Raw genomic sequence first — 27964 nt, 5'->3', positions numbered from 1 at the left:
AATTCAGCTAGCAGGCTAAAGCCATGTGGCAGCTAGCTTAATATGTTTGTCAAGAGACATGGCGGTCTCACTGCTCTGAGGGTTGGTTGTCACATGTGTGACAGTTCAGAAAGACAGTCAGCATGGCAAACATGTTAAAGTCTATATGTTCTCATTTGTTTTTGATTGCACACACACACACACACACACACACACACACACACATTACTTTAGTTCCTCATTAGAAAGCAGCATTGTATCTAAACAGTTACAAACTTCACCCCAGGCTGTTTGACATTTGAACAAAAGTTCCTGCTCATATTGTGATGGAAATTAATCAGTTCCAATCTCACTGTTTCATTTAATGTTATACTCATATTGAACTGTTATGAAACAATGGCTTTAATAAAGGCTGGATTTCTTTTCAGCAAAATAAGAATCATCTGGTTCAAATTCAAGGTTTAAACACGAGGGGCATGTACAGCTCACAGTTGTTCATAGATGGTACTTCTCTCCCACTAGACTACAAAACATATTCGAAGATGCTTCACCTCTCTGTGTGAAATGTTCAAAAGATAATGGAAATCTGTCTCACCAATTCCTTCAGTGTCATCCATAGGTTGCAAACTTTATGGGGTCATTTATTTGACTTTTTTTGCTATATTTTTTTTTGCACTATCTGGGGTGGTGGAGACAGGTAGAGTGAAGGATGGGTGTGAAGCTCAGGTCAACTCTCTGTCCACACTGCTTGCAAGAAAATTGCTGCTTCAACTCTGAACACCTGAGAAGCTCCCAACATTTAATATGTGGCTTTGGGAATTAGGTCATCTTTTACATTTAGAGAAAATTAGATTCACCTTGTCAAACAGAGAGGGACTCTTTAAGAAGACCTGGCGTTAGTTTGATTCAAGAATTAAAGTGAATGGGTAATGGTTTAAAAGGTTAACTGTCGTATAATGTCATATGTTAGTTATCTGTAACTTGTCGGATAACTTATGTGTAATCTTCCTTTTTGTCTTACCACCAGTCTTTTTTTGTTTTGTCTTGTTTTTTTGCTGTTGGTATGTTTCTTTACTGTATTTACACTGTTCTGCAAAAAACAATACACAGAAAAAGGGGCACTGATGAGTACTATTACAGATGTGGTATTCATTTCAAAACTATGAACTAGAAATTTTTTTCCCTGAAACCCCAGTGATACCTGCAGTGACAACCAATCCCATGTCAGACTGTCTTTGATGGTTAATTACTTCTTGTTACAATAAGTTCATTCATTCATTCATTCATCTTCTAACCGCTTCATCCTCTTGAGGGTCGCGGGGGGGCTGGAGCCTATCCCAGCTGACATCGGGCGAGAGGCAGGGTACACCCTGGACAGGTCGCCAGACTATCGCAGGGCTGACACATAGAGACAAACAACCATTCACACATTCACACCTACGGACAATTTAGAGTTATCAATTAACCTAGTCCCCAATCTGTATGTCTTTGGACTGTGGAGTGCCCGGAGAGAACCCACGCTGACACGGGGAGAACATGCAAACTCCACACAGAAGGGCTCCCACGGCTGGGATCGAACCAGCAACCCTCTTGCTGTGACGCGAGAGTGCTAACCACCACACCACCGTGCCGCCCCTGTTACAATAAGTTGTAAAAACGAAAGTGATACCCATTTCAAGCAAAGACCATAAGCTTTCATTTAATGTAGGAATGACTATTGAAATATGTTTTGATGACAAGCAATTCACATAGCAGTAAAAGTGTGACAACCAACCCCGGTCTCCCCTATAACACCATGTAGCCTTGGACAGACACAGTAGCTGTGCCCAGTAGCTGCTCCCTTTATTGACACGGTTACTACAGTGAGTTTTCATCAGGGATTATTACGCTTCTCTGGCAGGATGATGTCATTAAAGGTTGGCGGAGCTTATTGTGTCTCTATACGGTTTAGTGAACTCCGCTCCCGTTCACTGCCGATGCGCCCATAGTCCTGGCAGACGGTGGTGAGGGCGGAAGGAAATCTGAACCTCTGAGCCGCACGCAGCAGTCACACCCCCTTTCTCTGAACACCGCAGACTCCAGACACACACACACGCACACACGCCCGCACACACACTTGACATAAGCTGGGCACAACAGCGCAGACAGACAGAAGACCAGGGAGAAATTGTCTTTAACCGTGCGTTATTACACCGTGCTGTCTGAATGTGACGCGACGACACTGAACCACAACGCCGTCCGGTGAGTACTTTATTATTCCTCCTCTCCTATATCGGCCAATCATATGGTCGAAAGCGGAAATAAATGTTTGGAAAATAATGTATTTATAATGGCAGCAACACTGGAAACGAGGCTTCCAGTCGTTGCGCAGCACAGAGATTACCCTTGCAAAAAAACACAGCTTGATATTTTATTTTCCGCCAAATCATGTTTCTAAATGACATTTCTGGGCTCAAATACAAACCGAAATGTGTCAACATTTGCTCAGGAAGCTGTTTGACCCTCAGAGGGAGCCATCGTCCTCAATGCTCTCCTGTTAATTGATGGAAAGTGTGCCTTATTGATGGATTTATAATTTTCCGTCGTGCATGATTGATGCGTCATTGCGCATTGGAGGAAACTCCAGGAGGATGCACTGTCTCTCATCCAGGACATGACCCCACCAGCTTTGATATGCTCTCCAAGTGATGTCATTTTGAGTAGAGTGAAAATATCTGTGAAGTGAGGCTTGGATAATTTGTTCGGAGCTCAACAGCCATAGTGAGTCAACATTTATATCTTGAACATTGTTTAATGGTTCAGATATTTTATCAAAGTGCACCCTCGGACCACCAGAGGGTTCAACCGGGAACTCAGTCGAAGAGTTGTTTAACTTTACCAGTTGTTTTTAGTGGTTAGCCCAATGACTGTGAATGACTGTTACGATTGTAGGTTTCACCAAGTTGTCCTCCGCCTACTGTAAACAGCTACGAGTTTAACCCAAGTTAGATTGTGTATAGCAACAAGATTTGTCTCTTAGACCCTTGGTTACTGTAAATGCTTATCTAGATTGGCTTCATGGTCCAACGTGAAACTGCTTCTAGTGTCCAGTGAGGCAAAAAGAAGTTTAAAAATATTGTCATGCAATTTCCTGTTGGGCTGTTGGATCCTGGTTGAGGTTAATCCTCTTAAACAAACATTACATGCACTAAAGTACACAATGAAAAGGTGTGCCCGTATTTAAGTGCCCTGGCACACACTGAAGTAGAAATTTTGTTTTCACTTCTCAAGGCCACCATCTGTGTTAATGATACACTAATCATTTAGTCATCTGGCTATGTGTACGTGGCTGAGAGTTGCTTTCAGTATCAACACAGGAGGTGCCATTTGTTTGGAGAAGAAATGTATGTATTCTGGTTGTACAACATTCCACCCATAATCAACACCATTAACACCAACTGCGTCTGGAGCTGCGTGCAGAGACTTTAAGAGCACAGGAAACAACAATAACAACCATGCACATTTTGGGCATATAGCACTATATCTCATCGTCGACCAGGCTGTTCCCAGCTGACCAAAATAGAGAGGACCTTTAGCCGATGAGTTCCCTCTTGTGCGCAGCTGAGTTCCACAAACGTGGTGATGACAGACGGCTGAGAAGCATGTCGGTGTGAAGATGCCTCAGTGACACTCCGCTGTGTGCCATTTTCCAGGCAAATGTAGCCTTGTTACACATCCTAGCAACCATTCATTCGCGGGTGCTACTTTTGTAAACTGTTCATTATTGTTCTGGGAACTTCTTCAAATAGAATTAAATGACGAAATGCACAAATCCTTCCAAAAACCCGCAGAGGATAGAGTGATATTGACCCGCCTTAGCTTGTAGAAAGTTGGCTGCAAGTGGGATCGTGTTATCATTAAACTTGTGGCCGAGTTCAATGCCAGCCTGAGTGGTGTTCTGGTCTGTCACTGTAGGCAATTAACAAAGAAAAATGATGCAGGAAATCTGTGCATGAGGTCATCCATTTGTCTCTCTGGCAGCTACAGTAGCTCCCTTGGGACAAACAAAAGTCAGCTAATACTCATTCAGACATAACTGAATCAATCAGGCTGTTCAGAGGAAGTTTTTTTTTTTTTTCACTTAATAGCGACGGAGGAAGCTGAGGGGTTTATCTGGTCTTGAACAGCTCTTCCAGTGGCTATCCATTAACTGCCACAGCATGTAAAGTATCTTGTGGGAACACTATGAGCGAATGCAGCATTTCAATAACCAAAGATTGTGCCAATGACAGTTGCTGTGGCTTTTCTGAAATAGCGAGCGGGGTGTCTCAGGGGCACATATAGATAGCAAATGTGATTCCAGCTGCCCCTGCGGCATCCAAGTCTTAATGATAGGGCTGTTGATTGAGCGGAGCGTTTCTTCACGTACGCTTTCAGCTATGTATCGAGTTGCCAGACCATTGTTGATCAGAGCTACTTTTGCCGTTACATGAAATAAACAGCTGATGAGGATTACACAGCTGTCACTCCCTACTCCGAGGGGGGCTCTTAATCATATGTGTGTGTGTGTGTGTGTGTGCGCCAGTGCTTGATCTTCTATCGATGTGAGGACCATTGTCAGTTTAACTCTGTTTCACTATTTAAAACAGATCTTTTCACCACACTCTGATTTGTTTTCTATTGCACAACCTGCTTTTCTGGTTCTGCATGCTGTTCCTGTTAACACTGTGTTGTTCCCGGTAAAACTAGCACCAAGATTGTCCATTGAGAGACCAGTCAGAGAAGTTCAAGTTAATATTTTGTGAGGGACATTTGTCTTTGGTTGGTATAAATACTAATATCATCTATTTTAGGATGAGTCTGTTCATCTCTAAATCTTACACCAGATGATACAAGCATTAGATAATCAATAACAAGGAGATCCAGTGATAAAATTCCAGGAAAGATGTTGTTTTTCCTTGTGTCGCTGTGTAAGTACAGGATTTGGTACAGGGTTGACGAGTGTAATGATATTAATAGTTACGTAATTTCAGCGGTTAGTTCGCTGTTAGGATGTGGTAAAGGTGAGAAACCGAAGGTGATTGTCATGTCGAAACGTAGGTAAATTATTCAAACATTTTTGTGTGTGTGTGGCTGCAACTGTGCGACTATCTCCCTCCACACAAATGTGTGTGAGCAGACATTAGGGCAAAGTGTTGGGCAGGCCACCCTAGGGGGTTCATGGTGGGGCATGGATGACCAGGGGCAAATACAGAGTGAAACGAAGGGGCGCTGATGCTATTTTGCTTACCTTTTTTATTCATTGCTTACCCGATTATTGATGAGGCGAGGGAGCATGAACTTTATTTGGCTTCTGAGGGTGGGCTTGACAGAAGATGTTTGAGAACCAGGTCCTCACAAGTATTCAAAGATAGGTGCGTGTGTGTGTGTCAGTAACTGCGTTTGTGTGTGATTAAAGGCCGAGCTCTGCCCTGCCTTTTTGAGAGGCTGAAATCTCAGCGATTAGGCTGCCGACCACACAGTGTGGAGCCAGGACAGCTGCAGCTGGTTATCAATTGAGTGTTCAAAGAAATCGAAACAGATCTCTTGCTAGTTTTCATAGTGAATACTAAACACATACACACACTGCAGATACAGACCTACTGCAACACTGTTTGGCTTGGAAACCTTGCTTTGCATACACTTTCTGCTGAAACTCAAAAGTTTCATAGAAACCGTTTCCAGCTATACAAAGACATCTGAAACACATATTCGTTGGGTTTAATAAGTGCATTGCAGCTTTTACAACAAATGTAGAATAATCCATTACAATTAAAGTTTTCCAACCTCAAGGCCAAATTCCCAGAGCAAAATTAAGACGTTTGTTACAGTTTATTCATTTTACTGTTTAGCTACCACGTGCTGGAAAGGGCCACATGCCATTCTTGAAATGTGCCGAGTAAGCTAAATTGACAGTCTGTTGAGGCTGGACCTTCAGGAAATTATCCCCTGAAAGCCAAAAACAACATGCTGCCAGGAGTGAGGAGAGTGGGAAGTTCATAGAGCATGAGGAGGCGGCGGTGGGAAGATGGATCCATTTCAAACCTCTCCAAAATAGTAGCAAGGATGCACACTGGGACCACCATGTGATAGCGTGCGCTGTTTTTGAAATCCCTGTCATGTGTAGTCGGCAATTTCCTCCTCGCAAAGTCCCTGAAGATGACTCTCATAACGAAAGATCAATTATTTGATCCCTGGCATTTACTGTGCTCCGAGGATCATATGTCGTAGATAATGCCTTGTGGACTTTGGAAAGAACTAGATGCTCCTACTATAGAGAGGAGTCGAGACAAAACTTTGAGGTGAAAAATATACTGAGGTCTGAGTGCACTGAGCGCGCAGTCTAAAGTGAGCATCTCTCTGTTAACAGATCATTAACCACATGCAAATGTGATATGGTGAAGTGGCTACAGAGGAAATGCACCGTTTTCCCTTCTAGTGGGGTGAACTTAAAGTATTTAACTTTGTCAGATTAGTCAGGGGTGAGTTTAACAGTAGCCAAAGCTTTGCATCATTAATGCCAAGATATATGAAAACAATCAACCGACTAGATGAGACTAGTCTAAAATTTTCTATAAAGACTCACTGAGGGGAGGCCCGCTCTGTCCGACAAGCAAATTGTGGTCTTCCACTACTTCCCTAAAATGATCACCTCAGTCAGTTGTGCTAAATATATTATGTCAGATCTGTTCACACATTTACCTCTGACTTGTTGTCATGTTGAAACGGTTGTTGGTGAAGTTCACAAGTTTTAACTAAAGGGAATGTACTTACTTACACTTTTTTAAGTGCATGGGTGGGTTCACACTGAGAAGGATGGCAAAATACAGCAGACATGGTATATTCAGTCAAAAAGCTGAGTGTGGAAAGTTGGACACTTCTCACAATCAGTGGTCACCATCATTGCCAACATAACGAAAAGGGCAGGGTCCACTAACACTTCTCAAACTTGTGAAATGAACACTAAAGCAATATACAGTTATACACATGTATTTTTCATTACTACTATGCTGTTGTTGGATATAAGCCATCCTTTTGCTTTTTGGGTTAATTATGCAATAATTTGGTACCTCAAATAATAATGCAAATGCTAGCATTAACTTGCTGGCTAGCTAACAGCGGCAGATTTTATTATGAGGCACTGATGTGTTGTGGAGTAAGCTATACGACTAAAGTGTGACCAAGTTATGTCGCATGATCATGCATGATTAATTGTTTTCTTCACTGCAGAAGATTGTAATATTAGATTTGTGGTCAGATGCTTGACGGGCTGTATAATATTCGCAAAATGTGGCAGCTATCATTACCTCAGAAGAACCATTGGTGACAGGGACAGCCAGTATAGGCCTCAGACGTTCATAGACATAGAAACATGCCATGAAAGATTGTTCATTATACATAAATAGACAATTAGATAGATAAGACACCAAGTGAGTAAGCAAGCAGATATAGCAAGCATACCTTGGCGAGTGGCAATCATTCGTCAAATGTTGGCATAAATGCTCCGCTCCAAAGCTGCCACGTCTTGCAATCATCATTTCCATTAAGTGTGCAATGTCCATGATTGATTTGAGACAACACTACCTGGTCAGAATTCATGCCCTACACAAGTTAGCACATAGTGTATGCAGCGTAAGTGTGCTAACAAAGGCATTCGATTTAAGACACAGCAATAGTGTAGATATTAAAGATACTGAATATGTGGACAGGTGGTGAGGCTTAGAGAAGACATGCTGGCTCTCCCTTTTTTTGACCTTATTTGAAAACTGTCTTCTCTTTTGAGTAAAGTGACAGAAAAAACATTTTTGCCACCATTTTTTATGGTTTTAGCTGATTAACTGTGTTCTGTAGTGGGAGAAAAGTACTGTATGGTATATCTTACTGATGAGTGTCTCTTGTATTTGTATTTTATGGTAGGCTCAACAGTAAAGTAGTCAGATGACTAACGTAAGCCTGCCCTCTATGCAAATGATCAGTGACTAAATAAAACTGGTTGTGTTTGGATGCCCTACTCTATTGCCTTCTTCCTTTTTCACAGCTGTTCTGTTTCTTCACTCAGCTTTTGTGTTAAGGCGGCTTTTGAAGTGACTCTCGGATGACTCATCTGTCAGATATTGTATTTCGTGGGTTTTTAAGTCTTGGCTCTTTTTAAATTTAGTTTTCTTATGTGACAATTGTTCATTCAGTTGTTCGCTGAGATGACTAATATTCACTCTGTGCATCCAGTGCCTGAACAGGTGATTGAATTGCCAATCATTTTTTATGGGCACTGTTTACCGTGTCAGATTTACCACAATCCTTACTCGGCTGTTCGACTCTTTTGTTTGGCAGTTTGAGGTGGGCTGGCCGCAGTGATGTCCAGATCCACGAAATCAGCCTCAAGGTCTCGGAGCCGCTCGAGGTCCCGGTCAAGATCCCGCTCCACCTCTCGCTCCAGGAGTCGCTCCAGATCCCGGTCCAGGAAGCGTCACTACCGGTACAGTGCCCTGTTATAAACAATCCTCCTTTCCTTTCTACTGGCTGTTTATTTTTGAGGTCTTGAGATCAACTGCCTCTATTGTTGAAGAGGCCTCTTTGTTGCCAGGCCAGACTTATCATAATAAGGTTTAATTGATTACTGAAAGTTAATATTCAGTTCATATGAATGGAGAATGCATTGACCCACTGCATGATTAAAGTATGAGTGATTGTGACCCAAGAAAGTCAGTTGTCATGAAAAAAGAAAAAGCAGCAGCAGGTGCAGCAGACAAAGTGCTGCCATGATATACACAGACAGTTTTGATCATCCTGTGTTTCCTGGGAGGCTCCTTTTCCACTCAAACTGTATCTGGTGAATCTTATCTGAAAGGACTGACCATGCAATGTGCTGCTAAGATCTGACATGTAGAAAATATATATGCTAATGATTGTGCAGTGGGGATGTCAGGAAGCAGCTCTGTGTTCTGTTATAACCTGTGTCTCAGTTACATATTCGTTGGTTTCCATCTGCAAGACCTTGTCTTGTCTTGGACTTTTTGACTTTGGTTCTCATGAATTCACAAAGCTGGTGCAGTATTAATGGATTTGGGTCTGACTCAAGCTCTGGATTCGGCTTCTGTATCAAGAGGAAATTGATGTTTGGGAAAGAGTTCAGCTGCCGGTTTGAGAATTTACTTAAGTTAGCATGAATGTTATTGCAGTTTGCACTCCCTGCAAAAATTTCCATATTAGTCAACTTCAGCGGTAGATGAAAATATTTTATCAAGCCTTAATAAAGAAGGCAGCGTTTTTTTGTTGGTTGTTTCACTTAAATAGGAACGCCCTGGTTGTGGGGTTATCTGCTGGCCACGATGTGAAGGAAAAGCGAGGCTTCACTGCGATGGCTCTGCTTTTTCTGGCAGAATGACTGTGGCATGGCAATAAAAATGGCAGGGCGGCTCATTTCCTGGCAGTGTTGCAGCACGAATTAAAATTGGCTTAAAGAAGAGACATGGAAGGAATCTAATGGTGTGCTCTTCCTGAGTCCACCTTGCATGTGTGCAAATGGGGTTGTGGTCACACAGCCTGAACACACACATTTGCACAAGTTGTGTATAAACACAGATTCAAATAAAAAAAACCAAAAGACCAACACACACAGTTTATTTCCCTATGTCTGTGCAAAACACCTTCAACATGTTGACAAGCCTGACGAATAAAAACAGACTAACTGTTCCAAGTTGGAGCTTATTTCTTCACCTCAGTTGTAAAAGGAGCCACAGATGCAGTAAAACACTCCCTCTGGATTTTCCTCAGTGACTAATCTCATGTTAAATGAGAGAGGTTATCGTGTATCTTGCTGAAATATTACGTTAAGACCACATTAAAATGTTGATATCTGCAGTATTTTAATGGAAAAGTCAGAATATAGAGGTTGAACAGCCAGTGTAGCTGGCAAACATAGAGTCAAAGGATTGAAGTAGAAGTTTTTTTCCCCCCTCACACTGGTCCATGTGACTCCCTGCTCCAACAGAGTTGGCTAGAGGAGATGTAGTATCTGTAGCTCGCACTGTGAGTGTGCAGTGCTGCTCAGTGCGCTGCTTTCTTTACTCACTCTATATTCCAATGCAAAAACACACTAGGTGAGTCCTGTGCTTTTTATTTGGCTTTAGCATGGTGTTGCATGTAGTGTGGAACTGCTTTGCTTGGTCCGTTTAGGACATTGTTCTGCAAGATACTGTAAGCTTTGTATGCATTTGAAAAAAATACTTCCACAATTCAGCTGTCTTTATATTATACATCACTAAAATTCTAACAGGGAACCTAGCGAAGCGGCTACTTTGCATTGACTGATAGTTGTAGAGATCTTGCTGTAGAGAAAAGAGACCATTACAGAGACAATAAAGGACTTGTTTGATGTCTTACAGTAGATTTGCTACAATCACAATCTCAAAGCTGTCCATGGAAAGCTGCAGATGCGTTGACATGTGGTTAGGCTTAAAAGGAGCATGTTGGGCTGATTAAAGCACTGTTCTGAAGAAGAGAACATATTGTATCATGCTTATGATCTTAAGACTGTGGACTGTGTTTAAGGTTCAGGCGAGAGAACAACTCAAGGCTTTGTATCAGAAGTGCAGCAGGGCCACCATGTGGCCTGATCCGACCCTGCAGCCTGACCCGGCATCACACTGTGAAATCTCTGCTCCTCTCCCATGCAGTACACCTCCTGTGGCCTCCTTTATACTACCATATGTTTTGTCTATTCCAAATGATAAATGCATAACGGATGCAACTGCATGTCTATATATATCATGTGTTTTAGGGTTGTATGCATTTTCCATATGTTAGGTCAAATGGTTGAAGTCTGTTAAAGGAAATTGAGCAGACAGGTTTAAGTGGAAGTCTAAGAAGTATATTTCTGTTGTTTCTCAACTGCTTCTACAACAGCATTTGGCTTTAGGTGGTCATCACTTTGGTTTAACTGCCCAAAAAATGTTCCTGTAGTACTGGTATCATGATTATCTCTTCAGCTATAGAAGCATACAGTGCTCTACAATGTTCATTAACCTTTATTCCAATAATAGCCAACATCACATCCTTTAAATACTATACAGGTCGTACTATATTCATCTAGTGTCAGAAATGTTAAGTTTTAAATGTTGAGGCTGTGATTTGCAGTTTTAGCTAGTGTTCTATTAGATTCCATGTCATTCCTTAAAAACTCCCAAAAACTACATTTTAGTTTTGTGTATCAGTGAGTTTTTGGAAGTGAAGCAATGTGCTTTCTTTCCCCTCGCTTTCATCTACAGCTCTAGGTCTCGGTCATGGTCAAGATCTCGTTCTCCACCTCATAACCGGGAGAAGAAATATCCAAGGGGATACCAGCAGAACAACCGTGAGTTCCGGGGCTGGCACCGCGGCTTCCGGAGGCCGTACAACTTTAGGGGCCGAGGGCGGGGCTACTTCCCACGTGGACGCTTCCAGCGTGGTGGTGGTAGTGGTGGCTATAACAACAACAACAACAACAACAACTTCCGCCCCAACTGGAAGAATTACAAGCAGTACCCTCAAAAACAGCAACAGCAGCAGAATTATTCACGAGGACGCTCTCACAACGTCCAGCAACGCTCAGGAAGTCCCCCTTGTGGTCATGCTCACCACTCTGACAGATCCTCCTCACCATTATCCAGACACTCGCAGCATTCTTCCTCTTCCTCACACTCCTCCTCTCCCAAATGCACGCCAGCCTTGTTGCTGACTAACCAAAACTCCAAAGATGTAAAAGAGGAGCTCTCAGCCTCCAAGGAGGTCCAAAAGGGAGGAGGAGGAGGAGGAGGAGGAGGGGGAGGGGGAGGAGGAGGAGGGGGAGATGGAGAGGCAGTTGAGCTTGTCGGGGTGTTGGCAGGAGATGCCAAAGAAGCCACAAGCAGTGGGAAAACTGAAGGGAACTGGCAGGGCCTGACAGACTGCAGCAGCAGTCCAAAGAGAGCGAGTCCTCTGGCAAGCTCTGCTGTTATTGTTAATCAGAACAGCCAAACTACTAACCAGTCTACAGAGTCCCCTAAAATCACAAATGACATCAGCAATGGCGCCCCCTCCTGGAAGACGGTGTCTAGTTCATCCACAACAAAAAAATCCTCACACGAAGGTCTAAATCCAATGCTGTCCAGCTTTGACTTCTTCTCCAACGAGGAATACCTGGATGGAGATAAAACAGCAATCTCCATCGCCTTCAGACAGTAAGACTGACTTTACTCTTTTTTTCTCAAATTAATTCTGTCATTGTTTCAGCAAACTATGAAAGCTTTATAGCCAAACAGATGAACTGTTATGAATTATAGCCTGAATGCCTTTTTATCATTTTATTCTGGCATTTCATTGGCTTTGTAATCGTTGGGTAGTCAAGTGTGGTTGTCATAACAGACTAAAACAATAATGTTGTCATTTAGGGGCATTCAAAATGTTTGCTCTGTCAAATAGCATTGTTTTACAGGTCCAGTGTGTAGGATTTAGTGGCATCTAGCAGTAAGGTTGCAGAACTGAAACTTTTCCTGTAGGAGAGCTACAGTGGCCGACAAGAGAAATTGATGCAAATGGCCTTATCTAGAGCCAGTTTAGCCCTGTTACCACCAAACACTTTCAGTATGGTACCTTTGGAACCAAAAGTGACCCTTCAGACATGGTACCTAGACCCTAGTGTTTCCACTGCAAACAGTACTCTTACATTTGGGCAGGGTTGTTGTCACTCACTGCTCTGTCCAGCACTCACTGTATTTCCTCATTACCGGTGACACAGATGAAAGTCTGCACCTTGTTTATCATCCACAGAACGAGGTTACACGCTGACATTTTCAGGACAAAATAGAACAGGCTGCAGTGACAGTCTGTCTCCATGGGATATTTAAAAATAGTGGGTTCATGCATTTAGTCCTTCTCAGGCAAGCTCAGGGGTTTAGTGTTGCTGGAGCCCGCAGGAACAATGCTCCACAATGCTTTTTTTCCCCTCCAAGTGAGGACTGGAATACCCCTGGTCGAAATAAATATATAAATACTTGAGGATCCACTCATTACCAAAAGTGTATGTCAAATAAAAACTAAAGTAATGGTCAAAGTTACCACAGTGAAATTTAAGGTGTGTTGATTCATTCACGTTGCGATCTCATGCATTGACTATCATTACAAGTTAGAATTCCTCCAGTTTCTATGGGGTCAGATCAGTCTCATAATGAATGAACTCACACAGGGTTTTTCACAAATGCACATGCTCTGGTTCGCAGTTGTATTTTGGACTCACTAAAGCACACGATCTGTTTCGCAAATGCACACGCTTCACAAATATAATTTTTATGCAAACTTGTAATATAAATTCAGAAATGCACACACTATGCTTAACAAATATTATTTTGAGGCACACTTGTAATATAAATTCACAGATCATGCGAATCGCTGAATGTGCATTTACAAAATGCTTCTCATTTGTGAACCTCTCTACATTTGTGAGAGAAATCTGTGTGGTGAATTTTGAGACTCCCCTGATGTCGCAGGTCAACAAACATCACCATTGGCTGATGAATCTGTCAATCAAATTTATGATTCTGATTGACAGATTCATCAGTTAATCAGGTGTATTTGCTTTCAGTCAATCGTATGGCTCCTTACATTTTCTCCACACTTTTAAACCAATCGCAGAGCTACTGTCATTCTAAATGAACAAAAACACCATGAATCAGATTTTCAGGTTAATATATACTGTCATGAAAACAACCTAGTTAAGAATATAATACCATTTCTGCCAACAGATACCCCTAAATCCTACGCACTGGAACTTAAATTGAAATTCCTTATACTTTTATGTCTAATTTGGTTTTATAGATGAAATACTAATCTGACACAATTGTTTTTTCTGTTTTAGAAATCTTATTTGTCGAGGCTCTAATATGACATCCTGTCAGATAGTCTGTTGGCTTCATTACCGCAGTTGTCTCACAAGTTGCATGCCCAGTTAGATGCAGCTCTTTATCTCTTGTCATTGTTTAGGTTTTTGGAGGAGCAGCAAAATAAAAAAGCTAAAGCTTTGGAAAATGGCAAGAACACAGAAGCCAATGATGTGGATATGGAACAAGGAAAAGTGAATGGCAAAGCACCAGTGAATCACTCTGACTCGGTGTCAAGAAAGCACAAAGAGGACATTGATGGTGAAGTGTCTCTGAACAGCTTTTTGAAAGCGTCCCCTTTTCTGTCTGCTGACGGGGAGGAAGAAGAGGAGATGGTAATCAAGCCTCAGTCAAAGTCACTTCACAAAGACTGGCACAATGGAGACGAGTCCTTTAAGCCAAAGATCAAGGTCACTAACTCAGCCCGGGAACTGTTTGATGAACGCTTTGGCAAATGGCAGAATGTGTCTTACTCCCAGGTAGCTAACTGTGACCTTGACACCATGGCAGAGGACATGTATCTCAGTCGTAAGCAGGATAAAGCAGCGGCCATTGCTGCTGCCCTCGCCAAGAGGGAGTTAGCAGGAAAATGTGAGGAACTGTCTCCAGACATGGGTGGTAAAGCCAGGAAGATTGCAAAATCTCCTTCCATCCAATCTGCTACACCACCACCAAGAAGGAACTCTGACAGAGAGCTCAGGGGAGAGGACTCGCCTTTCATGTCCTCAAGAAAACAGGAAACTAAATTAAATGTCAGAATGGATTTCCTCGGAGATAGCCTGATAAGGTGAGCATCATGTAACGATTTCTGGTCCCAAACTGGGTCTTTCCTCATTTAGCAAGGAGTCATATCGTACATCCAGCTGGAGACTTTGCAATAGTAGCTAACATATATAATGTGTTTCTCCAACAGTTTCCTTGTTTGAATGTTTGTTTCCTGTGATCAAAGAATATGTCTTTTGCTTTTATCCTTTTTCGATTTAAAAAGAAAGCAACAGACTAAAGATTTTGTTTTTGTCATTTTCAGCTCTGATATTTTAGCTGAGGAGCGACAGTTGTCTCAGGATCTTGTGCAGGCCTCTAAAAAGGATCAGGAGTTCCGCTCCATCTTTGATCATGTTAAGGCTGCTCAGATACAGAGGAGTCCCTCTGAGCTGTTTGCTCAGCACATTGTCACCATCGTTCACCACATTAAAGGTGAGTCTGCACCTCTTTGCTGTCCTCACATTATTAACAGCAGAGTGGAGTGATCTAGTAACAGCTTGTTTACAATCACATGATTATTATGACGTGTGAAGTTCAGATTAAGGGAAGCTAGTAGGCTTGATAAAGCCACATACTGTGGTGTTGGATGAACCTGCAGGCAGCAGGTATCATCAGAAAATTGAAACTCATGTTGAATGTGATCTATACAAAATGAAGAAAAGTGATTTTTCCCAGTAATGGACCAATTGGCACAGTGTGGACATAATCGTCATTACAAATGACCACGTCCTTCAGACCTCCGAACAATACTTATGTTTTACGGTGAGCGAATGAAAGCGTTCAAGAGTCTGGTGGACTTTGAGTATTTTGTGTGACAACTGAAACAACTGCCATCTTATTTTTTTTTTTTTTTTTTTTTTGGTCATGTGAGTGTGCTTGAGTATAATTGTCTTTTATTTTCAAATCTGTACATGGATGCACCGCTGGCTGATGTTACGAGCTAAGGTTAGCTAACTTCAGCTACCATTTTCTACCTACTAGGTCAACCGTTCTCAGAGGTCTGGTGAAAGAAGTTGTCACAGCACACTGTAATTGCATCCAACTCTTGCATGTTGGATGTTTAATGCGCATTATGCCGGGTTCACACTACATGACATTTTTGTTTGTTCTGACAGTCACTATGTCAGATTAGGCAACTATGGAGACCTAAAATCTTGCTGTGACACAGCTGACTGACATGAAAGACTACACCATTGGTCGACAACCAATCATCGCTGGTCGTCTTTCACATGCGTGACGTCATCACATTATTCTTGTCCTATTTTTATTGTTACTATTATTTCAGTCACTGTGGCTGTTCATGATCCAGCCAAACTGTGATTGTATAGGAATATAAAAAAGTGCCACCAGATGTCAGGAGCTACATTTGAAGTACCGCATGCAAACTACACAAATCACTGAATCCTCCACAACAAGTTCCTGCAAATGTTTCACAATAAAAGCCTGTTCAATAAATGAAGGGATTCTCTCAACCACAGTTATAATGGGCTTTTAATTTTAAAGAGATACAAGTGTTGAGTTTGAAATGATGGCGCAATACATTAACTTTATCAAGGCAAACAGGAATGGATAAAAAGTAAAAATATAAAAATACAGAGGGAATGATAAATAACGGCCCGTTTCTAATGTAGTCTGTTTCACATGAAGCTTGTAGCCTCTGCAGTTGTGGTAAGTAAAAGACCGCCACTATTTTTTTAAATTTTCTTACTTTATGTCCATCTCCATTCTAGAGATGTACCATTGTTTGCTAGCTTGATGCTAATGGAAGTACTCAGCAGGTTGACAAAGTGCCTCTGCTGTTTCACACCATCATTTCCCCGTTTTACTCTGTTGTGGTAACATCCCTAGCGGAAATTTCTAAAAGCCTGGGGTTTGTTTACATACAACGACAAAAAGAAAATCAAACATGCTGGACTTTATGTCAGGAAGTCGTGAGGCGTCCCAGGCACAGCGTCGATTGTCGTTTACTGTGACACAGTACAAGAAATGAAACGATGGATTATCTCATTGCCGTTCACGATCCATGCCGACACTGTATGACGCTGCGTCAATCTACAGTCGGGCTGATATGGTGTAGTGTGCACCTGGCATTAATGTTAATGTTTGACTTTAGCCAGTTTTGCTCCCACAGACTGAAGAGGTTTTTGATCCACATCTTCTTGAGTTTTTTTTTTCTTTTCTTTTTCACATCTCCCCTTTCCGTACTATCCTTTTTTTTAGGACTTAAAGTGGAAGTTGGAACATCTGTAAACAGGACAAATCATAGACATTAGTGAGGTGTTGTCAGTCTTTGCCTCCAGTTGCCTGCCCTCAGTGGACAGTGCACCAATGTGCGACATCATATGTAAAGAAGCTGCAGTTTCCCTGCAAAAACATCATTATGTTTTTGAGGCGACTGTAAAACAAGTGAGGACTCACTCATGTTTTACCTCCTATATAAAATACAGGAATATGGCACATGGGAATATTCAGTTCAATGCAGCATCAGAGTGGGATGGAAAAATGACAAGACACCAGAAGCACTAACAACTTGAACAGCTGTTTTTCCTGTTTCCCTGCACAGCTCAGCACTTTCCGTCCTGTGGAATGACTCTAAACGAGCGATTCACCATGTACCAAAGACGAGCTGCTGAGAAGGAAATGATGAAGCCAAGAAAAAGCCCAGAGATACACAGGTAGAGTCGCCTATTGAGTGACCCTCTCACCTTCAGTGTGCTGTGGCTTCACCTCCTCTTTTAACAGCTTTCAGGTATTTTTCTCACCTTTCCTACCTGAAAATCAACAACAGACTATCTTGGCTTATTTGTTCTCATGCTCGGTGGAGGTCAGTTTTAATTTCCCACCATTTTTTTCTTTTCTTTTGTCTGTGTTGTGTCATGCTCGCAGCTCAATGTAGCTCACAGTTTGTCGTTGTGGCACCTGTAACCATGGTTGTTGCTGTACTCTGCATTTAATCATCTTGTCTTAACTGTGATTCTTTCTCACAGGCGAATTGATGTTTCACCAAGAGCTTTTAAGAAACACTCTCAACTTTTTGAGGCGATGAAAAGCTCAGAGGATGGCACTTACAAGGTGACTGAACATTTTGCAGTATGAAGTATGTTGGAAAAACAAACAACAGCAGACGAGTGAGCGAGCCAGATGCCTTTACACTGCACTCTCTGGAAGCCTTCGGCTTTCCTTGAAGGGAGATGCACAGTCTAAGAAATGAAAATGCAAAATAAGGCACTTTGACTTTGTTGTTTGTTATATATCGCCTTCACACATGGTGAATTGCTTAGACTGTGGGCACAAGCCTGACCAAGGCTAATGAATCATATAAGTTCAGAAATGGAAGCCACTGTGCCAAAGCTGTTCAAGGGACTCTAAGCAAATGTCTTCGTAAGTATTCTTTACAAAAATAAGGAACGGAAATAATCAACAGCAAGCACTTTATGCACTTGTGCTTATATTTATGTGCTTAACTTTCTCAGTAAACCCTCATAGTGTTTCTTTATTGATGCGCATGGGCACATATGGTCAAGCATTTGTAAAAAATGAGGCGCAAATACTACTTAAGTACATCAAACTGAGTAAATTAGCATGAACAGTCCTATCTTCTCTTTCTTCACTACTGTTAAAGAACCATACTAGTCGTTTTGCCAGTAGCTCCGCAACTACGAAATGTGTTTACTGTATAGTAGGTACCAGCAACTATTCGCCCAAGCATACCTCACAGATTTTAGACAATATGATAATCAGCTTAGAGTGACTTGAAACTTGTTTGACATAGGAAATACATCACTGTGTACATTTAGGGATTGTTTTGAAAACACTTTAAGAGCCTGAAAGCACCACGTCTCTGAGCCTCTGATGTTTGAAATGTGGGAATTGGCTGCTGGACGTCATGTGACATATGGAAGCCAATGTGAAATATGCTTGTGCTGTTTGTTGCTGTGGTGCAACAGATTCTTGAAGCCCTGGAATGCTGGACTTTCCCACAAGCATTTGAACGCACCTGTGAGGAGGTTTTCAAAATGCAGCCTTCTGACCGCTGACCATGAAATTACACAAAATACAGCTAACATAATACTGACGGTGATGGATTGCCTATCTGAAACAAATTTTGAGTCGTTTCAAGTTGATTTTCTGAACATGTTTCAAAAGCTGCTTTGAAGGCATATAAAAACATATGCTTTGGAGAATGGTTCACATTTGAAGTTAATCCTAAAACATGCAAAACTACTGGTTTGGCCCTTTAAGTGCACTGGAAAATTCACTCCAGAATGGCTTGGTTTTATTCATGCCAGCTGGCTGTTACCCCCCCCACACACACCTTTTTTACCCATGGACCTCGCTGTTTAGTTTTAAGATCAGCTTGGCTGAAAGCAGACTGATAGCATCTTCATGCTAATCCAAAGTCTGTCCACGACGCTGTGTTCTGTTTTTGATTTGCTCAGGATGGCGGGGAAAAAATGAAGGGTGATCCAATGGACCTTCGTTTGGATATTGAGCGCCGTAAAAAATACTCCACCCATGACAGAGAATATGATCAAGATCGGGGAAGAGACATGGGAGATTCCCCAGACTGTAGTAGAGAGAGAAGTGTGGAAAAGTTCTCCAAATGCCGTGAGAGATCAAAGTACGTGCAACTCCGCTGTACTTGTTTCAAACTACCCACAAATGTGTTTGATGCTGTTGTTTATTTACCCTGCGTGATTAACAGCTGGCCATGATGGATTCTACATATACTCTTTCTCCTTTTAGGAAACATAAGAAGAAGCGCTCTCGCTCAAGTTCGTCCTCGTCTTCTTCGTCCTCTAAGTCCCAGAAAGAAGATTTGCCCCATGGCAAGTCTGATCCCAAAGATAAAGGCTTTAACAAGGCCCGACTGGGTCAGAGAGAGTCACCAGGACCGCCTGAAAGAGGAAGGCCACGTGGAGGATTTGTAAGTTAACACATGATGTTGGATTGACAGGGGAGCATAGTGTGGAGCAATGACTGTTGTCAAATTACACTGTACAACTGAATTTCACAGTTTGTTGTGTGTCAGTGATTTTGCTGCTTTTTAGGGCACAAAAGCGCCAGGGCCCATTGGTTGTAGGAATTATCATTATTATATGCTGCACAATCTCATATTTAAGGGGCTTATAATACTCAGAAACTCATTAAAATTGGTACACAGACCAGAACTGGTGAAAACTGCAATGTTCTGCAGTGACTGGTCTCAGGCTAGCGGGTTCCATAGCGTTCCCAAACAACGTTAGAAGAAAGTGTGTTTGATGTTAACAAAATTGGAGCAGATCCTTTTTCTCATCTTTAAGAACATGTTAAGTTTTTTTGAAAAAAATTTCAGCCAACAGGAAGTCAGCCATTTTGGATTCTGTTGCATTAGTTTTCATTTTACGAAAACTTTAAATGACTTTAAGATGCATAAAAACTCACAAAACTTTGCAGCCATGTTCAGACCAGAAATTATTACGATTTGGTGGTGCAATTGAGCTTGGGTGTGGCATGTCAGCTCTATAGAGCTCATAATTACTTTTAGCCTTTGAACACATTTTTGACACCCTTGGTATACTTGAAAATGCACAAAACTTGGCACACACATCAAAAGCTGTGAACATTGTGACAATATACAGTCACTGGCTTCATGTGTGTTTAGCAGGCATCATATTGTTCCCTAAAGTGTGGGAGGCCTCAGTTGGGACAAAGTTGCTCCGTTAGTCACGAAATTTGGTATGCACATTATTCTCATCATTTCAGACATATTTCTCATGAGGTTTAATGAGCTCCGCCCAACCAGAAGTTGGCCATTTTGAATTATGTGCATTTTCCCTGTATTTTTGCGAACTTTTTCAAACACGTCTTACAAAGTTGATCAGATTCGATTCAAATTTGGATGGTGTAACACTCGCTAGAATACTTGATAGCTTGGCAGTCATTTCAGGTCATGTGATTTCTCTAAGAGGACTCAGTGGGTCTATTTCAAATTTGGGCAGCAGAATCCTAAGAACTTCATAATGCCAAATTAATTGTGAAGCTTTTGTGAAAACACATCAAGAGGTGAGCAATTTGCATGTTTCGCCATGACACAAAACTGTTGTAACGTGACTTTACATAGTCTAACCTGTCCCAGTTTCACATGTTGGATAGGAGTCCAGGTCTGAAGACATCGACATGCCCATTTTGACTGATAGTGCCACCCACTGACAACAGGAAGTCAGCCTTATGTGACAGAGATCATCAGGCATTAAATTTACATGGTGTGGTTTCCACATGAAGGACAGCAAGATATGATTAGTGTGGACACAGGAAGAAGGTGCAAGGGCCCGTCCATCGCTGCTCGCAGCTTTAATTTTTTTTCATGTCTTATGTCTAATTACAGCAAGTCCGAATTCGGGGAAGGGGCTGGAACAGAGCCAATTATCAGGGAAACTGCTCACAAAGTAACAACATGGCAAACATGGCAGTGCACCCAAAAAATGAGGACTGGGACCCAGAGTACACACCCAAAAGCAGAAAATACTACTTGGTAGGGTCGATCTATTTCCCATTTATGCCTCCCATCTCTGTTTGAATTAGCCTCATGTTGTCGTTCAGTCTAATCTAGCTCAAGTTAGTACTTCTGAAGTTGTTCTCTTGACACACCTCTGTCCTTTGTCTCTTAGCATGATGACAGAGAACGGGAGGCGGAGCACAAATGGGTGGACAACCGAGGGCGAGGACGGGGAGGCTTCTCGCGTGGAAGGGCGCGATTCATGATCCGCAAAGCCACTGGGTGCCCCAACACCAATAGCCCCAAATGGGCGCATGACAAGTTCCAAATCAACGGGGAGCAAGGTGACGCCCGGGAAGAGGAGACAGAACAGGACCATAAAGACGGAGAAATGGACGGGGAGAATACTTGAGCAGTGAAGCAGTGAAATCTTAATATTCTTCTGTGTTGTTACGGCATCTGACTCAGTGATTTTATCCGCCACAGTGGATTCATAAATGCAGATTAAAACGTTTAAAGACTCTCATTATGCTTTACTTTCAGTGTAGGATACTCACTCTGACTTGACACAACTATTTTCCAATCAGGATAGAACCTATAACCAGTAGAAGCACTGTTTGAGGGTGAATTGCTGTTTCGCGTAAGAATTCAGATTTACGTCACACGCTTGTTTTGCTTTTTATGGTTAAGGGAAATTTTACACTTTTGTCACAGGAATGATCAAAAAAAAATTCACTTGTATTTTTAAGTAGTAACAAAAAAAAAAATCACATCATAGATCAAATCAGCTTGTGCCTTATACTTGTGCAAATGAAGAAATATTGTGTGTGCAGGCTTGTTTTGAGCCTTTTCTTGTCTAGATTTAAAGCAATAAGTACACTGTAGTTCATGTTGACATAAAACGTCACTGTTTAACTAGTCCTACAAATGACCCTGATGTGACATGGGACCAAACTGTATGGGGTCAAAGCTTATTATGCTCTGCAGTCTTTCATTATACACCATCCAACAGATCTAAGATACTAGCTGGCAGCATAGGAGGCTGTTATTATAAGGATAACTACCTGTACATTTAGTATGTTGCTCATTAAATATTTTGCCGTCAAAGATTTCTCTATGTTACAGTAGCTCTTTGCTTGATCTTGGTACCACTAATCAATATATAATATTGATAGTGATTGTATTTTGTTTTCTCCAGAGACATTCATTTAAGTTTTTGTACCTGGCTGGGCAGGATTTTGACTTTGTTTGTAAAGGACTTGCCATAGTTTTTGACGTGTTTTTTAATTGCTGTTCGCAAACTTGTCTCCTGTCAATGAGAATATAACCTCCTGAGACCTGAGCTTTTGTTTGGTGCACATTTTTAATTTTTCTTAGCTATTTGGGATTAGATGGACATGGTGAGTGTAAAATACTCATCTTTAAACAGTAAGCAGTTCTGGAATAAAATCCTGTCCTCATATGGGGAAGATGGATTTTTGAAACTGTTTATTTCAATGCCTGAACGTTGTTGTGCAAAAAGAAAATTGCAGACAATGCAACATATGTTCAATGTTTTGTATTTCAATGGGTTAGGGGTCATGTCAGAAACTGTTCAAACCTGCTTATTTCAATGTCTGAACAAGTGCAAAAGTAAAATTGCAAATAACGCAGCATAAAAACCTTGTGATTTGTTTGTCTTGTACCTCTATGAATTTTACTTGCTCCATACTCCAAGTTAGGACTGTACTTTTTGTCTGTAGGAACAGTCTGTCACACTTAATTGGCCGATGTAAAATGCTGTGATAATATAATAATAAAGTCCCAGTGTCCTCAAATGAGTACTTCAAAATTTACAGCATTTTAGCTCATTACTATTGCTACAACTGGTCAAACGTGTTGCCATATCAAACTACAAACATTATTAAGCGTAAAAAAAAGTTTCAACCATTACATTTGATCAGGTGTTATACCATGTCCACTCCTGTGTTGGAATCAGCTGCAGACTGACTCAGCAGAGATGGCTGCCATCTTGTTTTTTTTTTTTGTTTTTTTTTTTTTTTTTAAATCAGGATTAGGATATGCCCTTACCACCACTAGATGGCACACAAAAGCACCCAGGATTGAGGACAACAGGTCTAAGTTAAGCAAAATAAAATATAAGGTGGCGCAAACCTAATATGCAATGTCCACATATGAGGACACAAGGTCACAGGAGGTTAATCTGTTGCGTAAGCTGTGTTCAACTGTAAAAGGCTTAAAGTTACTATTTGTTTAGTCTGTAGTTGTAAGACAGAAATACAAGACAATTTGTAGAGCAAGAATTACATATGTGTAAATCTAGAATAAGATTATAATGTCAGTGCATAGCTCGAACTATTTCAAGTCTAGGATTAGACATGTCTGTTTGGCTAACCGCCAGTACAGCTGAAAAACAATTGTTGTGCCTTGCTGTGCGTCCGCTCGTCTTATTTGTACAATACAGATTGAGAGTCACATTTGATTGTTTAAAGGTTACCTGCTTGGGACTGGGGAGTACTTTTTTTAAATAGGTGTTGTTACTGTTTTTTTCTTAGACTGTAAATTAAAGAGACACTGATTACCATACCAGTCGCCTTGATGTGTTCTTTTTATTGTAAGTTCTATGAAGGTATAAGAGCATTTCAGGTTTATCATTTGAAAAGCCACTTCATGGTAATAAATGTAGTTTTTCTTTTTATTTATTTATTTTTTATTTATATGTGACACATGAGCTTCATTTATGTCCACAGCTAGCTGGACAGCTATGTCCAGTATAAAGATGGACGACATGACAGCTCTCCAAGACTAATGCCAAGACATTTGAATGTCCCCCTGGTGGCTGACTGCAGTATAGGTCATAAATCCCAACCCCTTCATGTTAAATGATGGGACATGGGCCAAACTAAGAAATAGGGATGTCCTGATCTGATCTCAAGCATCAGGATCAGGCCTATCAAGGCATTTTTTAAGTAATCAGGATCAGGTGTATTGAGTTATATAGAGGATCCAATCCTTTAACGTCAGCTGTCACACAGGTGTTTATATCCGCAGAGTGCAGTCATCTCCAACTCTCCGCTTTCTTTTTCTTCACTACTCAGCTAACGTGTGTGTTAGAGCAGGAGATAAGCCCCACCTGCGGCAAAACACAACACACCATATACGACAGCAAAAAATCAGTATGACACTGTTTTTTTTTTTTTCCCATCAAAAACTCGTTTGATTTCAGCTTACTGTAAAGGTCTTGTGTTTGTGGTGCATTGTGTTCATCCGCAGGTGGAGGAGAGACAGACAGTGGTGCAGAACAGAGGACAACCACACTCACCACGCCACTGCAAGTGCAACAAAAGCCCCCCGTTTTACATTTAAGTAGCCTAATCTGCAAAAAAAGATGTACAGACAATAAAAATGAACACTAAATGAAATACTATTCATTCAGGTAACTCAAGTAAAGGCTGCACTGAAGCAACAAACACTGGAGATAAGGCTACTCTCTTAAAGGGACAGATACATTCCCTCGAGACAGTGACAAGGCCAAAAAGATTCAAGGGAGGGTTTGTTGTTGTTTTAGACTTACTTACTTAGTTTTGTCAAATAAATAAATAGATAAATAAACATTAGGGAACAGCTTGGAGGCAAAGATTTTTTTTCTTAATGTATTGCACAGCTTTTCAATTGTCAAGCACAGGCTCTACATTGGACTGGTTTTATTAACTTGAATGTACTTGCAGTGTGCACTGTGCAGCTGTACTATCTAGGAACATAGAAGTATAGGATCGGGACTCAGTGTTGGCAGATACTCAGTGTTAAATTAACTGGATCCGGGGCAAAAACACTTGAGCAGGACATCCCTACTTTGTACTACATGAATGCGTCCCAGCTGCACAGCAAACACTTAAGCCTCCTGATGATACTGCCATCTTGTTTTTCAGGACTAAAAAAATCATTCACGCAGTTGCATATGCAACTATGAGATTCAGACCATTTTTGTTGGCCCTAATCAGTATTTTCTTAACCCTGCAGGATCACTCACCACAGCTATGTTAAACATGTTACAGCTTAGGTTAATTCATGTACATACCTGTGCATGAGACAACAGCAAGAAGAGCCAAATCTCTGCACAGAGCTTGCTAGAGGCTTTGACAAAGGTATTCTGAACCATGCACACTGTGCAGCTCCTCTTTTTTTTATGTTGTACTTCAGAGCATGTTGGGGTGTGGCAAGTGATCCTGATTTGGTTACCACTCTGTTCAACAGAAGGCCAAGTTCACCTGCTTCAGAGCCTTGAAAGTCGTTGGAGTCTCCAGGTAGTCTTTAATTAAACGATTATCAGACAGATGATCTCAGAACCTGTGCATGTCCTCCACCCTGATTTGCAGTTTCCGCCCTCCCACATTTTTGGGCTACTTACTGTAAACATAAATTATATTGAAAAAAAAAAAACTTTCTTACTCTGTCCACCAAGCCTCTGGTCCTAAATGTCTTATTATGTAAAAGCATTTTTCTTGCATTGTACAATTTTAATTAGGTAATGGGGCAGTTTGGACCTAGCTCATACATATTCTGTGTATTTTTTTACTTTTTTTTAACAGCGGTAACTTAATGTATTATTTATTTATTTACTTAATGTTTATTTGTATAGGGACAAGTATGTAGCATACATAAATGCCACACACCACATCATTTATGGCCTAAGCAAATTTGCAATGCCCGTCCCTAGTTGAGCCTTAGGATACAAAAGACTCAGCAACAAGAATAAAAGTAACAGTGCAAAGTACAACCAACAATAAAAGTACAGACTGAACACATTAAACTGAAGACATAAAACTGCAATACGTAATTAGCAACACAGAATAGGAAGCACCACATTATTCATGACTGCATTACTGAGTCCTCTTTTAAAGAGTTTAAAGTGATCTGAATCAGGATCCAATTTGAGCTCTGTAGGTGAAGAATTCCACATGTTAAAGCTATTTGTCCAAATGAGGATTTACACATGTGAACCTCACAATTCCCATCGGCTGCTCCACGTGTTACTGAGCCAGAAACTCTAAGTGGAGCCATGAGGTCACTGAGCACCTGGGGAGCCTGATTGTGTGGGCATTTATGGATGAGTTTGAAACTGGCAAAATTAATCAAACTATCAAAACTTAACATATTTAGTTTCTGAACAACATGGCAATGATGTGCTGTTATCTGTTTCCTGTCCAAAATTTTAATTGTATGATTGCATATCATCATAAGAGGCTTAGTTATTGTAGATGCTGCTGGTGACCAAGAGGTTACACAGAAACTTAAATGTGGAAAAAATCATAGCGTGCATGAAACTGTTTGTAGCATGAAATGGGAGACGGCCTCTGATAAGTCTAAAAGTATGCAAATTTGTTTTTGCAACCCTGCTCACCATCTTAACATGTTTCTCAAACTTAAGTTGTGAATCTAATATGAGGCCGAGGTGTTTGACTTCTGAGACCCGTTTGACATGCTGTCCAATATTATTAATATTTAGTTTAACACAATAGTTTCTGTTGATGACCGAGCCCGGGCAGAAAAGCAAACTGACACCGTTTTCTAACATGTGAGATATGATTTTTCAAACCATGCTGATATGGATTGAAAGTGACATGATGGAAGCTGCCAGAGCAGTTTTAGCAGATACATGTATGACTGTTTTGTCCGCATACATCTTAAAACCTGCTCCAACACATGACTGTAGTAAGTCATTAATGTATAAGCTAAAAAGAAGCAGATCAAGAACAGAACCCTGAGGTACTGTTCTCATCTGTAAAAGAGAAGAGTCCTCATTATTGATGATAACACACTGTTCTTGGTCAGACAGATACAACTGAAAACACTGTAACATTTTGTTTGGAGAGTTTATGAATGAGGATATCATGATTTAAAGTATCAAAAGCTTTTTAAGGCCCAGAAAGACTGTTCCAACTACTTCAACTTTATCAAATTATAATTTGAGCTGTTCTATAAGAAAGCAGTTAGCAGTCTCTGTCCACAAAAAAACTTTTACATGACAAAAGGTCAACGTCCTATTCTACACAATGTTACAGAGTAGACTGAGAGCACTCCCTAACATTTATTAGGGAGTATGAGGAAGTACTTGAGTAATGTCTTGGCCTAGTGACCTAACATATTGACTTGAGCAAAGGGAAGCTGGACAGAGCCTGAGTCAGGGGAAATCCAGTAAGGTCGTGACACATTTTGTCTCAGCACTTATGACTCGCTGACTTTTTGTGTAAGAACAAAAGTAATTTAATAGTAAGTAACAGTAATTTTTACACAAAGTAACCTTATTTGTTTACTACCAACAGCAATGTTTCTAACTTCTCCAACTTGTACTAATGTCAGTACAAGCAGCTCCATTGTTACAAGCTGCCACAATACCAGGGTAAGTTACACACTAATAACCAGCTCCTACCAAGACCTAACTCACTAACCTGTAACGGTCAGATGTTTAGTGCGAAAATACAAGTCTGATGTCTGAGCCAAGTGAGGATACGCTATGCACATATTCATCTGAGACTTGAACTTTTGTTTAGTATGCATTTTTAATTTCTCCTAGCTATGTGGGATCAGTAGGACCCGATAAGTATAAAAAACTAAACATTGTCAATAATAATGAAGTCCCAATGTCCTTAAACAAAACGATAATAAAGTCCAAATGTCCCCAAATGAGACGACATTAGAGTCCCAATGTCCTCAACGAGACAATAATTAAGTGTCTTAGCTTGTTACAGTTGCTAAAATTGTTCAAATTTGTTGCCGTATCAAACTACAAACATTATTAACCACAAATTAACAAGTTTCAACCATTACATGT

The 27964-nt window shown here is 41.0% G+C and overlaps 1 protein-coding gene across 4 annotated transcripts; it reads left to right on the top strand.

The window, feature by feature from the left end:
- The first annotated feature begins 1989 nt into the window (after window positions 1–1989).
- Window positions 1990–23721, top strand: thrap3a (thyroid hormone receptor associated protein 3a). 4 transcript variants are annotated; one of them, XM_049583000.1, is made up of 11 exons: window positions 2000–2220; window positions 8329–8473; window positions 11265–12194; window positions 13993–14676; window positions 14917–15086; window positions 17218–17329; window positions 17642–17726; window positions 19094–19275; window positions 19401–19581; window positions 21022–21168; window positions 21305–23721. In XM_049583000.1, the coding sequence occupies exons 2-11, from the start codon at window positions 8352–8354 to the stop codon at window positions 21542–21544; spliced, it is 2853 nt and encodes a 950-aa protein (XP_049438957.1). In that variant the 5' UTR covers window positions 2000–2220; window positions 8329–8351; the 3' UTR covers window positions 21545–23721. The 4 variants fall into 4 exon arrangements, with proteins under 4 accessions (XP_049438960.1, XP_049438957.1, XP_049438958.1 ...); XM_049583001.1 differs by lacking the exon at window positions 2000–2220 and adding an exon at window positions 8034–8234; XM_049583003.1 differs by lacking the exon at window positions 21022–21168 and having other exon boundaries at window positions 1990–2220.
- Window positions 23722–27964: the final 4243 nt, after the last annotated feature.

Source organism: Epinephelus fuscoguttatus, linkage group LG8 (genome assembly GCF_011397635.1).
Source record: "Epinephelus fuscoguttatus linkage group LG8, E.fuscoguttatus.final_Chr_v1".
In the NCBI taxonomy this organism is placed as follows: Eukaryota; Metazoa; Chordata; class Actinopteri; order Perciformes; family Serranidae; genus Epinephelus; species Epinephelus fuscoguttatus.
The sequence above is the reverse complement of the archived record's forward strand: the minus strand, read 5'-3'. Positions and strand labels throughout refer to the sequence as shown.